This window comes from Osmerus eperlanus, chromosome 19, assembly GCF_963692335.1.
Source record: "Osmerus eperlanus chromosome 19, fOsmEpe2.1, whole genome shotgun sequence".
NCBI lineage: Eukaryota > Metazoa > Chordata > Actinopteri > Osmeriformes > Osmeridae > Osmerus > Osmerus eperlanus.
In genome coordinates this window covers 10,199,831-10,216,064 of record NC_085036.1, presented here as the reverse complement: position 1 = coordinate 10,216,064, position 16,234 = coordinate 10,199,831, and the positions used below count along the sequence as shown (strand labels likewise).

Sequence of the window (16,234 nt, the reverse complement as noted above, 5' to 3'; positions counted from 1 at the left end):
TCTCCCTGCTGGCTCAGGACTGTCACTCTCATGAGTTTGCCCCTCTGAGGGCCTTATGGCACAACGCCTCCCGTCACCATGGACCTGTGAGGGACATATAGATAGCATCAAACTAGATTACTCTCCCTGGCTTTACTGGACACATTATATAATCAGATACAGGATACAAACCTAGTCATGTTGTATGTTTGAATTAGGGGGTAGCTTGAATGTAACCACAGGACAGCGGGGGTTTGGGTGGAGGATTCCTTATCTATTGAACCAAACTATTGAACCAAATGGCCTGATTCACACCATCTGGCCCACATGCTGTGATGAGTGCATTTACATGTAGTCATTTAGCAGACGCTCTTATCCAGAGTGACCTACAGTAAGAACAGGGACAGTCTCCCCGAGGCAAGTAGGGTGAAGTGCCTTGCCCAAGGACACAACGTCATTTTGCACGGCCAGGAATCGAACCGGCAACCGTCTGATTACTAGCCCGCTTCCCTAACCGCCACAGCAGTGGGAGAGGGAGAATTGATGTTGTTTCCTAAAGACATCACATTTGGTCTCTTATATTTTATTTTATTGTATATTTAATTCTATTCTAATCCCACTTAGTACTGCTAGTTTATGTACCCTTAGTATAGATAGTCCATATATTTAAATTTTAGGTCCCTATATGTTTATTGTATGCACCTTCCTGCCAAAGCAAATTCCTTGTCTGTGCAAACTTTCATGGCGAATAAATCCCATTCTGATTCTGATTCTGATCACGACTGTGTGAAAGCAACAGTTGGGCCTATATTCTAATTTGGATTTCATCACTCTTCAGTTCTTTGTTTTTGATGTTTCTCTCATGGCCAGAGTTGTGTCCCTCCACTGTGGTTTTAAACGAGTTGGACTTAAATGGGGAGACATCACACCTGTCTTTGAGATTCTGTTCACCACATAACAAAGGGAGGCTTATTTCCTTCCCCCTGTTGGGACAATTGAACCAAATGGCCCTTTTCAAACCGTCTAGCCTCTGTGAGGGGTCGTCACAATAGTTAGGAGATGAAAAATAAGAGAGGAACGGACAAAGACTAGCATTAAAAGCTGTGTTTTTGTTAATATCCTATTGAACATCTTTTCATGCCATTTTCATATCATAATTCTTTTTTTACTACTTAGATTTTGCTTGAATCATTGATTGATTGAATCATTTTTTGTGTTGCATGACTTTTGTTGTTTTGTACGTGGCAAACCTAATTAAAACTCATCCATTGTCTTCCAAAGGCATTGTATTGGTTCCTTTATCACAACTGGGTGGAAGAATGTGATGAGCCTATTTGAATTTGTATTCCCTCACTTGTTCTTTGTTGTGGAAATGTCTCTCGTGGCTAGAGTAGTCCTCCCATTGCTGCCTTATAAGATTAGGCTTCTTCTATTTGAATGAGGACCAATGCAATGTTGTTTATTTTACTTGTCACATTTATGAATGTTTTCAGTGTGATGCATCTTTCACAGGTTTTGGTGTTGACAGATGTAGCAGACACCATTCCAGACTTATTATTGTTAATACAGTAATCACTGAAATGCCCTCTGTAGGTATATTAGTGCAGCGTAGCACTGTGAGCAAGATTGAAGAAAGTTGCACGTACAGATCGAAAGACAACACAGGAATCATACTTTCCAGAGTTTATATTTATTGTCCAGTATAATAACTTGTTCACTAATACTAATGACTTTTATACAATCCAAAGGTTAGCGCTGTTGTACTTTAAATGACTGAACACTAGGTTTGTTGAATATCATAGTTGGTTAACTTTGAACGTCACATTTAAAATGCAACAGCCATAGAGATAATCGTTTTTATCTCCATGGAGACACGAGTGACATGAGGCGGACGATTTGGACGGAAGACTGAGGGTGTTCCCTGATTGCATCGCTGATTCTCCTTCAGTTCAGACTGAACAGGAGCAGGAGACACCATGGGCCCACAGAGTCTGTGCTGTCAAGCTGAGATCTGTCTCCAATCTGGCCCTGGGAGCCCTCTGATAGGAGCACGGACCAGGGGCTAGGCCGGGCGCAGAGCGGGGGCTGGAGCTATAAAAAGACGACCTCTGTAAGATTGAGACTAGCTTGTTCCTGGATACAGGTAACAGCACAACATCTTGCATTAACAGCAGCCAACCAGCCAGGGATGACAGCAGGCCTGCTAGGGTGTGTGGGTCAGTAGTGTTTTACAGTACTAGTTGTACAGTAGGGCTGTAGCTGAGCCTTTTACAAGCCTGATGAATCACACATCCAGGATAGCTACCCCAGCTCTCGCCTCTCCTCAGAGACAGCAAAAGCCTTTCTCTCAAATAAACTCAATGAGCGCATATACTGCATATTCAAATATGTGAATACATCTGCAGCTGATTGCTCAAGATTAAACAGGACCCTCAAGACTTGATCAAGTCACTTAAATACATTTCATGAACAGTGAAATAGATAAACCATAAATAACATGATAAATATATGAATAAATAGATAGATACATAAATAAATAATCAAACATAAATAGATTCATAAATAACTGCGGTTCAAATGTAAACCCACACAAGTGCATGGATGTCTGTGTAGACTGTGCAGTAGCAGGGGCAGCCTGTACTGCGGGCTCCACAGGAAGGAGTATTCCCACAAGGGGAACTCCTCCCCCTAGCCAGTCCACAGACGTGACGGGACACACAGGAAGGAGTCTTGACAGTACATAACACGTTGCTTTTTTTGTCCCTTTTGCTCCTCTCTATACAAGTCAGTAGCACACAGGTCAGAGGGGGGAGAGATGCATCCTGGGATCTGTAGTCGTAGGTTTTGTCATCCAAGCAGCGGCCTTTCTCCTGATGCATCATGCTAAGTAGCCATCTAACGATAAACCTCCTCAAATCACATGAATATACAGTGCATAGTTTACAAGCCAGAACTTACAGTTGGGATCTATACAGCTTGACACATATCGTACATCTTTAAAAAAACAAAACAATCGGCAGTTCCTTGGTTGCATCCTGCGCCTTCGTCGCAACGTTACCTTTGTTCTCGCTCTCGTTGATCTCTCGGTTCCTTAAAAAAAACGGTCTGTGGGGGAATGATAACAGGACAGAGGAAACATGAGAGCTTCTCCATCCACTTGTCTTGTCTAACACCAAGAGTAATGGAAGAGTCGCTGGGGCTGGAATATCTTTGTCTTTGTCGTGTGTTTTCTGTTGTCGGTTATGTTTTTGGCCATGGAAGAATATTAAGAGAAAGTGCTTATAGATTTGTTCTTTAGGCATGATCAATACATTTCTGACACCTTCGCTAAACGTGTCTTTACACTGTTTGTGTGTGTGGCATCCGCCGATATCAATATATTCCATATGAATGCGCTATATTAGACATGTTCTCCTTGATTCGAGCTCAGTACTGTTGTAATTAAAGACTTGGGGAAACAAGAGCAGGCCCAGCTACACCAGGGCCTGTATGTGGATCTGTCAGGGGGGGTGTGAATACATAACGCCTGAATCAGGGTTCCTCTCGGCCTCTCCCCGGGGCCTCTCCCCTGGGCCTTTCCCCTGGACCTCTCCCCTGGGCCTCTCCCCTGGGCCTCAACCTTGGGCCTCTCCCCTGGGCCTCAACCTTGGGCCTCTCCCCTTGGCCTCTCCCCTGGGCCTCCTCTCTCCGGGCGGCCTCAGAAGCCGGGGCTCTCGTAGCTGCTGCGGCTGTAGTAGCTGTGGTTGCGGCTGGGGCTCCGTGTGCGGCTCCGGCTGCTCCTCCTGCTGTAGCTGCTGTAGCTGTCGTAGCTGCGGCTCCGGCTGGAGGGGGAGGGGCTGCTGGCCGAGCTGGAGGAGGAGGGGCTGGGCCGGTAGTACGGGATGGGCCGCTTCCGGGCGCTGAGGGGGGTGGGGGGGGCGAGAGGGGGGGGGGGGAGGGGGCGAGAGGGGGGGGGGGGAGGGGGCGAGAGGGGGAGGATGTTAAGGCGGGGGAATTGGAAACCACGCTGACAGGTTAGTGTGAGAAGGACCACCACTCTGATAACTGCCCCGAGAGCAGCTCTGTTGGAACGCCCCGTTGCTGCTCAGCACGGCTGAGCGGATCTTTACTAAGACCAGCCCTGCTTTCGGTTTTCCAAGTACTCTCAGTTTTAAAAACTGTAGAATGACTTGGAATTCCGGGACATTGGGAGATGGTTGTGGGAGGCGTCTGGGGTGAGTTGACTGGAGCTGATCTCAGGGCAGATCTGAGGGGGTTTCAGACAAGGTGCTGCAGTCAGACTGACAAGTGCTGGAAGAGAGCGGCTGCTTGTGTTACAAGATGTCTAAACACACACACACACACGCTGTACACGCGAATGGGTTAAAAGAATTCAATGTTGCTTTTCATTAGTTAGCGGGGCTCCCAAACAGAAATATGTTATCACCTAGAGGAGCAGATGCAAGTTGAGATGTTAAGATGCCGTGAGCACAGAAATAAAACCAGTTCAGTCAGACATAGACACTATCAAGGTAGTTCTGCTTCCTGATCTAAATGTACTGCTGAATTCACGAGCTAAACTGTTGCTAATGAACAACCTTGATAGCACTTCTGCCAAAGACTAAAAACCTGCCCAGTGTTGCAGCATTAGTAGTACATATCTGTGACAGCAGCGCAAGTGTGAGTATATTGAAGTAGATTTCCAAAGAGGAGCGTTAGAGAGCAAGAAAGCCCGAGGCAGGAGGACTGCGTTACTCTAGACGGAGTGTGTTCACTGGCTGCTATGCTTCACCAAGCTTCAGGAGACGAACTAGTAGAGTCCTGCTGCACGGCAACTGTTACCACGGTAACCTTGCCGGCACCTCAGCAACATTCCGCTGTCTTGCCATTGAGGAACCTTCACACAGGAGCGAGAGAGCAACATTTTACCTGTGTTTTATGGAGAAGAACTTGCACAGGAAATATATCCGAAACATATTAGTTGTCCATTTACTCCAATCTTCTTATTCATAAGATGTTACAGCAGTAACTCAATTAACTTGTACCGTTTACAACACCTTAAATGTATTTTACAATGCATGATAGATAATATAGGAAGTCACATTCAACGTGTATAAAGGAGACATCTTAATAAACTCTCCCATAGATGTCACCATTACCCTTCACTGCTGCTACCCTAGATGCGGATAACCGAGGATTCTTTCTCATACACAAACATTTGATAACATGACGTGTGAACAATAACCTGTAACAGTCTAAAAACCATGACATGCTGGTACCAAAGAGCTGCAAGTGTCTGGTGAGGTCTGGACAGGTGAGGTCAGGTGTGGTCCGGTCTATAAAGGTGTGGTCAGGTGTAGAGTGGTCAGGTGTGGTCAGGTGTAGAGTGGTCAGGGGTGGTCAGGTGTGGTCGGGTGTGGTCCGGTCTATAAAGGTGTGGTCAGGTGTAGAGTGGTCAGGTGTGGTCAGGGGTAGAGTGGTCAGGTGTGGTCAGGTGTAGAGTGGTCAGGTGTGGTCAGGTGTGGTCAGGGGTAGAGTGCTCAGGTGTGGTCAGGTGTGGTCAGGTGTAGTCAGGTGTGATCAGGGGTAGAGTGGTCAGGTGTGGTCAGGTGTGGTCAGGTGTAGAGTGGTCAGTTGTGGTCAGGTGTAGAGTGGTCAGGTGTGATCAGGGGTAGAGTGGTCAGGTGTGGTCAGGTGTGGTCAGGTGTAGAGTGGTCAGATGTGGTCAGGTGTTACCTAGTGATCCTGCGAGCCTCCATAAAGCTGGGGGAGTCTCGTCTCCTCTTCCGGATGGGCGAGTAGCTGCGGGAACGTCTCCGGGCTCGGCTGTCCTCGTCAGAGTGGTGAGGGCTGTCTCTCTCCCTGCACACACACACACACACACACACGCATATTACCATCAGCGTCAATGACTGCCTGAATGATTCCTCCAAACACAGTGTTTCTCTGGCAGGGTGGGGGGTCGGAGGTCGGACCTTGCGTGGGGGGACTTGGCCTTGCTGGGGCCTCTGTCTCTGGACGGCGAGCGCGAGGACGAGCGCCCGCTGCTCCACGAGCTGCTGCGCTGCCGGAGGCTCAGCCTGCCTCGCGACTCGCTCTTCTTCCTGTCGGACGCGTGGCGGTGGCGGCCCGGCGAGGCCGAGGGGCTCCGGTGGTGGCCCTGCCCCCGGGCGCGGTGGTGCCGTTTGGACGAGTGGCCTCCTTTAGTCCTGGCGGAAGACGGGGGGACGGGGACATTAGAGGTCATAACTGACTACCTTTGAAGCTCTTGTTTCTACAGGTTAGTCTGAGTGGAATGACTGTCAACAGGTACGAGAGGTGACAGGAGGCTAGATGCTGTGGCGTGGTGGGGTGTGTGATCTCACTTCCTGTGGTGAGAGCTCCTCCCTCTGTGGGGCTGGTTGCGTTGGGAGTGTGCCGAGTCACTGCTGTGTGGGGGAGAACGCGAGCTCTTTGTCTGAGCTCTCTGCCGAGTGCCTTTCCTCCCCGACGCTTGCGACGTGGACCTCCCCCTGCCCGCCGGCCTGCCCGCTCCACAGACAGCCTCCCCAGCCTGGCTCTGGCCTACATGTGCTCCTGGGCTCCTGTAGGGGGCGCTGTGGGCCTTGTGATCCCTCAGTGGTGACAGCAGTGCAGAACCAGCAGTCAGGGATCTGAGCTTCTGTAGAGAAAGGATAACCAACAAACGGAAAAAAACAGCAAAGGAAAAAAAAAAAGAAAAAAAGGAAAACAGGGCCTTAGAGTTTTTTCACAGCGGTGTTTGAGCGCTACGGTGTACTTGCCAAAAGAAGGTAAACATCTAAAAGAAGAGATCTAGGTTTTCTCCATATGGCTTATAGACAGTCCTCTATGGTGCAGCGCATGCAATACTTGGCATGCAAAACCATAATGAGTCGAAGAAATCATAATCCCGAAAAGAAACAAAAAACTAGGAAGAAGAGGGAGAAAGGCTGAAGAAAATGTGAAATTGGATAAACCAAATTAAATATAAGAGCAGAGAGAGAGAGAGAGAGAGAGAAAGAGAGATCTACAGACTTGGTAGAGTAGAAAAGGACTTCTTCAGTTTTAGTAATGGTTCAAAACAAATATGTAATAAAACAAAAAAGAGTAGACAACTTGACAGAACATCACAGAAATGGGAGGAACAAAATAAAGATTCACAATTATAGAGTCAATCGAATCAGAAAACAAATCGTCTGCTACTCAATTTGCTGTTTGGGGATATTTTTTTCCTGTTGAACAATTGCTTGAGATGTGAACAGCGACCCATTTTCTTTGAATTTTTGTAATGGTTACTCTGGTTTAACTCCCTTCTGGTTAACATCCACTTACCAATAAAGTGGTATTCCCTCCTTTAGTAGGTAAGGTATGAAGAAAAGGGAAAAGTGGGGCAACATAAGTGCATCATTAGATTCACAAAATGCAAGAGAAAAAGACACAAAACTCTCCCTGGCAGTGACTCATGAGACAATGCATGGATATCAACGGAAAATAAATCAAAAAGAAAAGAGGAAGACCACAATGTTCAGGGAACCTCACAGCGAAAGGCTCCAGACCAGCCACTCTCCTGCCCCGTTGGCCGGAGAGCAGATAGCCATGGTGGGGGTGGGGGGGTGGGGGGGGTGAAGGGGTGAAGGGAGGGGGGGTAAGTAAGCACTCAGTTCAGTTAACTGGACGAGCCAGGCTCATCTCATCTCCTTGTCGGCTCTGCGTCTCGCTGTGTCTTAACTGCCGTTGGGTAGCCGTCCATCTAACCTCCCGCTTCTGAATTGTGGTTTACATTGGTGCGTATGTTCCTGCTTCACTGTTAAACGTTGACCTCTGTGTATAGTGTGTCTGCTAAGGGAAATGACCCTAATGACACCTGTAAGTACAGGAGGTGAGCCCATAGTACTTACATACAGGAAACTGCCCATAGTACTTCTTCGAACCATGCAACAGAGATAGGGGATACTAGCACATCCTAAGAAAACTGGGATCAGTCCCTGATATCTTCTCTGCGACAGGTACTGACGAGAGCTCAGGTACATATCAGGGTGTAGGCAGAACTGGAGTGGGTCAAGGTTGGGCTTTATTCTGGGCTTGACCTCCTAGTGAAGCCCACAGCCACTTCAGAAGTCAAGCAGCAATTGTAACCAAAGAGCCCAGTGTTGGCGGAGTGGAGTCTTGTGTGGGTGTAGATACTGTGTGGAGAGTCCCTGTAGGTTTCTGTATATCCAGCAGCCGGTTATTTACAGAGAGCTCCGCCAGTACAGAGAGCGCTTTCCGAAAGCAGGTGTGTACAGATCCAAACCCAGGGAGCTCTCACAACAGGCATGACCTCTCCGGTCGACTGGGCCTAGCTAGCGTACAGTACGGCTGAAGCAGGGACTGTTGACTGAGAACATCCCTTCTCCACCAGCGTAAACAAAGGCTGAGTAAGCAGCGTAGAGACAGACAACCGCTGACGCTAATGACAGTTGTTAGAAAACAGTCGTTGAGGAAATTAACATGATCAAATCATAAGACGGATGTACGAATTCACCAACGGACAGAGAGAGATGCCGGACAAACAGGAATGCATTCTATCGAAACAGGAACAAAAACGTGGACAAAGGAATGGACCTGCAGATAGAGAGGGATACTGGACTTCAGTATGTCGTTTTGGGAGGAAAGAGAGGAAACCATAATGCTAAGGAATTCAAACTTGGAAAAGCAAAAATAGAACTGATCAACTTAAACAAATTAGCTAGAAGGTCCCTGGGAGACCGATGAAAGATAGAGAGAAACATTGACGTCAAGCTAGGGTGCTTCTCACATTCTCATCTGCAGAAAGATCACGTGCGTAGGCAGGGCGTTACCTACCTTCCATTTCAATCAGTGACACGTATGCAATATCAACAAAACAAAGGAAAGAAAGAAAAAAGAAAAACAGGAGAAAGGAATGTTCTCCGCAGCGAAATGGGAAAAAGACAATGACCTCGTTTAGAATCAGAGCTACGTATTTGTCCAGAGACTAGAGAGAAGGAAACAAACCAACACAACGGAACTAAAGAATATGGAACAAACCAAACACTCAAAATCAAAATCAAACGGAATCGAAAAGAGAGTGGGGCTAAAATCGACATGATTTGCTGTCTTTTTCGCTTGTACAAATGCAGCCATGGTTAGAACCAAACATGAGGAGGGTACAGGGAGGTGGGCAGAGTAGATCATGGTGTTAAAAGGATTTCCGTCATACAGATAGAGAAGTTGGAGGGAGGGAGGGAGGGGTGGAGGGGTGGAGGGAGGGAGGGAGGGCATGCAGAGCTGGCAGATGATAAAGAAGGGAGGAGAGCATGTCAGGACGCACGATGTGAGTCACACACAGCACAGATGACAGGTGGGCAGTGACAGTGGGGAGGCTGAGGGAAAGTCACTGCTGGGGTCTACAACTAGCCAGCACATTGAAAAGGGACCCCAGTCACACTTTGGGGGCGAGATATTCTTCTACGAAAAGAACAATACCACTTCCTTGTTTTGGTTGATTCTAAAGGCTTGCGAAAGAGAGAAGGGAGCCTTGGGCTGGTTGGTCAATCCAATATAAAAGGGGTTGAAATCAAGAATCCCAGGTGAAGAGACTAACAATGGCGCTACAGGTTCGAATGGCTTGGGTCCCTTTAAAATACCAACGTTACAACATGTTATGTGCTTTCCTATTTAGTGTCAACATAGCATGGTATTCCCTTCCCTTGGAGTGAGGTTACAGATGTCTATTTGTCATGAACAAGAGGACTATCAACAAGGAAGAGGAAAAGGAGGGAAGACAAACGGAGGAGCGGAAGAAAAGATAGAAAGCCCCAGTCGCAGTAGAGTCCCTGGTCTGATCTGTGTCTACGGTGCGGTATTCCTGGACAACAACCCCTGCTTCCCTCCTCTCTAACAGACAGGCAGGTTGAGGTAGTGTCAGCCTCGCATGGGAGACGTCACCCGTGGACACTGGCAGGAGCGGTCTCGTGGCCCAGGTCACACAGGAACGCTGTCAAAACCGTCGACCGGTTTGAGCCGATCCCTCCCCCCCCCCCCTTTCACCTCGCCGCACGCGATCGACGCAAACCGGTCAGGTGCACACCAGAGAGCGCCTTGCCAGCGTCCATTCGACTGAGCAGAGAAAGACGGGTCAACATCAGGGGCAGCCTGACAGACGTGACACTGCCACCTAGAGGCAACATGCAGGTCAACATGGCACAGTAAACAGAAAGCAAGAAGGGGCTTGCTCAACACCGGATGGTTCTCTTTAACAATTCTGGAGGGAGGAAGGGATCTACTACTGAGCAGAACATGTGCTTTAAAAGACTGTATGGACAAGAAAAACTATTACACATACCCATTTAACCTACTTGGTCCCGTTCCAAAGCATATGAGTGCTTTTTACATAAATGAGACAGAAAGGTTTGGGCATTTATTCATGGGTAAAATTCCACTCAAATTGATTGGAAAGCAGAAAAGAAACGAATGAGACAAGCAGTGGGCGAATAAGAGAAAGCGAGAGAGAAAGCGAGAGAGACAGAGAAAGAAAGAGGAGAGAGAGTGCAGGTGAGACAGGCCTTCAAATAAACACATGCAAACTGGAGCAGGAAGTCGGAGGAGATAGCATCGGTAAATCATTCCCCGGGGGGAGAACACTTCTGGAGGCTGCGCAACCCGCTTTTTGAAAAAAGCGAACCCATTACAGCTAGCCTTTGGTTCTAAAATGAAGCCTTTTGTTTTGGTTAGCGGCGAATCCTGCCGGCTGACAGTTTCCCCGCTCCTAACGAGGCATTAACAGTAGCAACGCTGCCTCTCCAAACACCTCACAGTCATTTCAAACACAACACAGTCAGCCTCGCCGGCCGCTTGCATCCCTGACCGACAGATTAACAGGTTAAGAGGTGTTACCGTATCAAAGGAGTCAAAGCATGGAAACAGTTCCAAACGAGATCGTTAGGAAGGAATAAGATCACATTTGAGACACAACATAATATCAGTATTGGGTTAGTTTGGTGATCAGAGCCATAACATGGGATGGTCAGTGTTTATAAGGAGTAACTAGTAATACATATCTCTACAGTACCAATGTAGCTATACATTTACTTTGTCTCAACACACATAAACCAATGGCATTACTGTCTACTTTAACACTAGAGAAACACATGAAGCAAGATCCTCGTCATGTTAAATTCACCTCCAGACACAGTTACATCACCAACCAAAAACAATATGAAGACGCCTTCTCATACAGCAATGTCAATGTACGGCATTATCCTGATGCCTACCTGCAGCCTAAAATATCGGGTTTGGGTGTAGCTATAGCAAAGTTGCTCAATGCAAAATGGTTCCTTCAATATCAGGTAATTGGATAGATCAGCTTGACTCTCTAATTATTGATGGCAATCTTTCAGAAGTATGATCAAAAGTTGGTCTCTAATAGGTTCTTCACGCTAATAGAGCATTATCTAACAGGTATCGTCGTTGAAACAGGGACGCTAATGGGATGTTGTGTGAAAAGCTGCCTTTTTAAGTTAATTTAAGTTAAGGAGCACTGGGGCGGGGGGGGGGGGACAAGTCTTTTATGTATTCATGGCATTCCCTGGTTAAATCAGTTCTGGTTTTCACGGTCTCTATCTCTGCAGGAGTCTGCTTCAGCATGGTTCTGCTTCATTAAAACCCTCTGGGTAGAGCGTCTAAACCCCAGAATTCTGTTGTTCACCCTGAATGCAAATGTTCCGTCGGGTCAAATGGATCATGGAAAGTCCTCGTGGCTCTCCGAGGGGATCGTCTGACAGAAAATGTCTCGCGCGCCTCCTATCCTGCCTCCCTACTCACCCTCCTACTCCTGAACGTAACATCAACATGGAGGTGTCAAAGAAGACCAGAAACAAGCGTAAGCGAGAGAGACGCAGGTATACACAGTAACAGAAGCTACCCTGCAAACAAGGAAGGACTACAGGAAGACATATTCTCTTAGGACCAAAATCAGAAGAAAGAGAGGTCATTTCAACCGACACAGAGGGAGGAGGAGGGAGTAAACTCAGGTTAATTGGAGGAGACAGTGTGGAAGAGACCATTTGAGTGCAGGGTGGGGGGGGGAAGAGGGGAGGGAGGTGGAGGGGCGGATCAGAGAAGGCTACATACATCTTGCCCTTTGTCGCCCTCGGTGGGGTTGAGCCTCCCGGCCTTGCCGTTGCGGCTGCGCTCGCCGTGGTGCCCGTTGTGCCACGTGACGGGGCCGTCGGGGCCGGGGCACGGGGAGGGGCTGGAGGCTTTGTGGACGTCTGTCTTGTGCTTGGAGTTCGGAGTCCTGGAGGGACAGACAGACATACATCAGTCACTACAGGAGCTACAATACTGCCCCCTTGAGGCCAGCCTCAGAGCTATCTTGTCAGGGAGATTGAAAAACCCCAGACTCCCAAACTGAGTAACGATGTGGACCTTCACAACTGAAATGACTCCAGGGGGAGAGCGACAGTCATCCCAGAAGGTGTTCTGTTCGAGTCAGAAGCACATGCAGTACAACACCATGGCAGTCTGCCACGATTGCTGTAAACATTGCTGAACGTGTGTGTCTGGGTGTGTGTGTGTGTGTGTGGCAGCCTCGATACAAACCGAGAGGAGCTGGGGTGTGTGTGTGACACAGGGGATGGGGTGTGTGTGACAGAGGAGCCAGAGTGTGTGTGTGTGTGTGTGTGTGTGTGTGTACCTGGCGGGGGACTTGGAGAGGCTTCCCGTGGAGGAGAGGGATGCGCTGCGGGAGCTGCAGCAGCTGCCTCTGCGCTGGGACCTCCTGCTGGGGGAGTCTGCAGGGGACCTGGGGGCACACACACACACACACACCACACACACACACGCCGGGGGAACCCACGCATGCACACACACACACACACACACACACACACAGGCACACACACACAATAGAGACATAATCACATGCAGTTCAATTGGCCACAATAGAATTGCATGTACACACACACACATTGTTGATCCCCTGTTGGGTTGCATGGTCCATGCCTGCTCTCTAGAGACACTCGAAGTCATTCAGTTTGTCTTAAAGACAACACCTGCTGAAGTGAATGACAAGCCAGCCCTCTGCCAGAGATAATTTAGATTTCAGTCACACGCTGTTGCTGAATCTCTAATACAACTTCACTCTATGAACCGGCGAACGAGTTCCGGTTCCTTCGCATAAAACAAGCTCTGCTCAACCCTTCTCCACTCATCCAAATACCCTCTCCAGATAATGAATATGCTAATGCGGTAGTGTGTCTACAAGAAGAGATTGGAATGAGGTTTGCTTCCGACCACAGAATCCTACATGAACATGGGAATGCCAGTGAGCCAGCAGGGAGCCCTGCCAGTGAGCCAGCAGGGAGCCCTGCCAGTGAGCCAGCAGGGAGCCCTGCCAGTGAGCCAGCAGGGAGCCCTGCCAGTGAGCCAGCAGGGAGCCCTGCCAGTGAGCCAGCAGGGAGCCCTGCCAGTGAGCCAGCAGGGAGCCCTGCCAGTGAGCCAGCAGGGAGCCCTGCCAGTGAGCCAGCAGGGAGCCCTGCCAGTGAGCCAGCAGGGAGCCCTGCCAGTGAGCCAGCAGGGAGCCCTGCCAGTGAGCCAGCAGGGAGCCCTGCCAGTGAGCCAGCAGGGAGCCCTGCCAGTGAGCCAGCAGGGAGCCCTGCCAGTGAGCCTGCAGGTGCTGCGGGGGTGGAAGACGCCTCGACGAGGAAGCCTTACCGCTTTCTCTGCTTGGTCTTGTTTTTATGTTTGTTCTTCGGGCTACCCGATCTGAAAAAGAGACATGATTCACGTCTTCACGCGATGCAGCGGGCGCCAAACGAACACAGGGCACAGCGAATGTGTCCGAACTGTACTGGGAGGTTAGTGGGTAAAGGGAGGTCTATGTGCTTGTTGTAATGGGACGGTTGTTTTAAACGCTGCACTGTGGGGAGAGCTGTTGGCCGTGGGTGCGCCGGGGGCGGTCGACCACTCACCTGTGTCTCCTCTTTCTTCTGGAGCCAGAAGCAGACCTACAGAGACAAGGACGGACCTCGGTTAACACACACACACACGCTCGGCGACGACACCCCGGCAACAGGACCGCACCGCACGCCCCCCCCCCCCCCCCCCCGACCGCAACACAAACGCCACCGTCTCCCGAGCTTAACGAGGCGGGGAGCACATCCGCGGTGTGACCGGATCGACACCTCATTGTCCTTCATACATGCACACTCCAGTTGCCATGGTGATTAGTCAAAGTCAGAGGAGCCGACGAGAGCGTTTTTTCCTCCTTTCTCTTCTTCCACTCTGCCCCCTTTTTCTTTTAAAGAACACCACACTAGCGTGGACGTTTGATACGGTGTGTACCACAGGGAGAACAGCGTGCCAAAAAACGTGTCATGTTTTCTCCTTTGGCCCAGTGAAAAGAAGGAGAGTAATACAGCTGTCAAGGTAACACAGGACTGGGACACAGGACTGTGGCACCACAAGCCCACAGGAGAGAAGCTACTGGGGACTGGGTAGCCTTGTTCTGGTCGACTCGTTTATTTCCTTCCAACCACTCCCAGACAGCTTCTCCCCTGGTAGGCCGCTGTTGGTTAACCCCTTCCCTCCCTGCAGCTCTGGAAGTGCAGGTCTGGGTTAGAGTCCTATAGGAGATGCACCTGGGCCTCAATATGGAGTCCCCAGCGAGAAATAATTACAGCCGGGCCCTGAAAGGAGTCTGGGATGGTTCCAGTCAGGTGGATACGGAATGAAAACGTTTCTGAGGACAATTACACCCGCGCGCACACGCCCTCCCCCAACCTCCCCCACCCTCCCCCACCTACAAGTCCTCGCAGATTGCATCAGAGGAGGCCAGGCGACTCTGATGCCACAGCTCTACATATACCATACATTATTCATCAATAGACAATACCTGCATTGCAGAGGACCTTTGGAGAAACCTAAGGAGGGGGAGAGGTTGGGAGAGGAAGAGTGGCTGGGAGGGAGGCGGAGGGGGGGCCTTCGTATGGAGGAGAGCAGGGGGGGCTGGGGGAGGGTGGGCAGCGATGCTCAGCAATTCAAGGAGAAGCTCATTTTTCTTGTTTTGCAGCATACATACAGGCCTGCTTATTAGACGAATGAGTTTAATTCCTCGTGTGAGATAGGTACGGGGGGGGGGGGGTGGTGTTATACAATTGCTCATTGTCGTTATGATCTCCCTAGGGGCGTAGCAGAATTGTTCCCGACTGAACCCCCCCCCCCTCCCCGGTGTGCTGACGCTGTGATTATTACATTATCGGAAAACTCCGGAAGACAGAAGCAGCCTTTCTGTAGGGTATCATTACTCATCATTCGTAATAAAGAACTGGAACAAATATCCTGTGTAATGTCCTCCTCGCCAGCACCTCTACAGCCTCATGAATAATGCACTGGACAGCCAGGTGCTGGTTTGTGTCATGAAATAACAACTTACTGTAATGTCTCGTGTCTGTACTACTTGAGGCGGTGGAGAAATGGATCCGCAGCACTGGTGTGAGAGCTTAGTGATGAGGGGTGTGAGGCTAGGGGTGTGAGGCTAGGTGTGTGAGGCTAGGTGTGTGAGGCTAGGGGTGTGAGGCTAGGGGTGTGAGGCTAGGTGTGTGAGGCTAGGGGTGTGAGGCTAGGGGTGTGAGGCTAGGGGTGTGAGGCTAGGTGTGTGAGGCTAGGGGTGTGAGGCTAGGGGTGTGAGGCTAGGTGTGTGAGGCTAGGGGTATGAGGCTAGGTGTGTGAGGCTAGGTGTGTGAGGCTAGGGGTGTGAGGCTAGGTGTGTGAGGCTAGGTGTGTGAGGCTAGGGGTGTGAGGCTAGGTGTGTGAGGCTAGGGGTATGAGGCTAGGTGTGTGAGGCTAGGTGTGTGAGGCTAGGGGTGTGAGGCTAGGTGTGTGAGGCTAGGTGTGTGAGGCTAGGGGTGTGAGGCTAGGGGTGTGAGGCTAGGGGTGTGAGGCTAGGTGTGTGAGGCTAGGGGTATGAGGCTAGGTGTGTGAGGCTAGGGGTGTGAGGTGTATGAGGCTAGGTGTGTGAGGCTAGGGGTGTGAGGCTAGGTGTGTGAGGCTAGGGGTGTGAGGCTAGGGGTGTGAGGCTAGGTGTGTGAGGCTAGGGGTGTGAGGCTAGGGGTGTGAGGCTAGGTGTGTGAGGCTAGGTGTGTGAGGCTAGGGGTGTGAGGCTAGGGGTGTGAGGCTAGGTGTGTGAGGCTAGGGGTGTGAGGCTAGGTGTGTGAGGCTAGGGGTGTGAGGCTAGGTGTGTGAGGCTAGGGGTGTGAGGCTAGGGGTGTGAGGC

General features: G+C 49.9%; 1 protein-coding gene across 2 annotated transcripts in view; it reads right to left on the bottom strand.

Moving 5' to 3' along the window:
- Positions 1-1,631: 1,631 nt before the first annotated feature.
- Positions 1,632-16,234, bottom strand: part of srrm3 (serine/arginine repetitive matrix 3) — a 54,659-nt gene continuing 40,056 nt past the window's right edge. The window contains exons 7-14 of one of the 2 annotated variants that reach the window (XM_062485567.1): positions 13,932-13,967; positions 13,675-13,725; positions 12,656-12,763; positions 12,091-12,256; positions 6,324-6,619; positions 5,934-6,167; positions 5,695-5,820; positions 1,632-3,878 (exon numbers count right to left, since the gene is read on the bottom strand). In XM_062485567.1, the coding sequence (XP_062341551.1) occupies positions 3,677-3,878; positions 5,695-5,820; positions 5,934-6,167; positions 6,324-6,619; positions 12,091-12,256; positions 12,656-12,763; positions 13,675-13,725; positions 13,932-13,967 (1,219 nt within the window). In that variant the 3' untranslated portion in view covers positions 1,632-3,676. The remainder of the gene's footprint in view (positions 3,879-5,694; positions 5,821-5,933; positions 6,168-6,323; positions 6,620-12,090; positions 12,257-12,655; positions 12,764-13,674; positions 13,726-13,931; positions 13,968-16,234) is intronic. The other variant, XM_062485568.1, reaches the window with a different exon arrangement.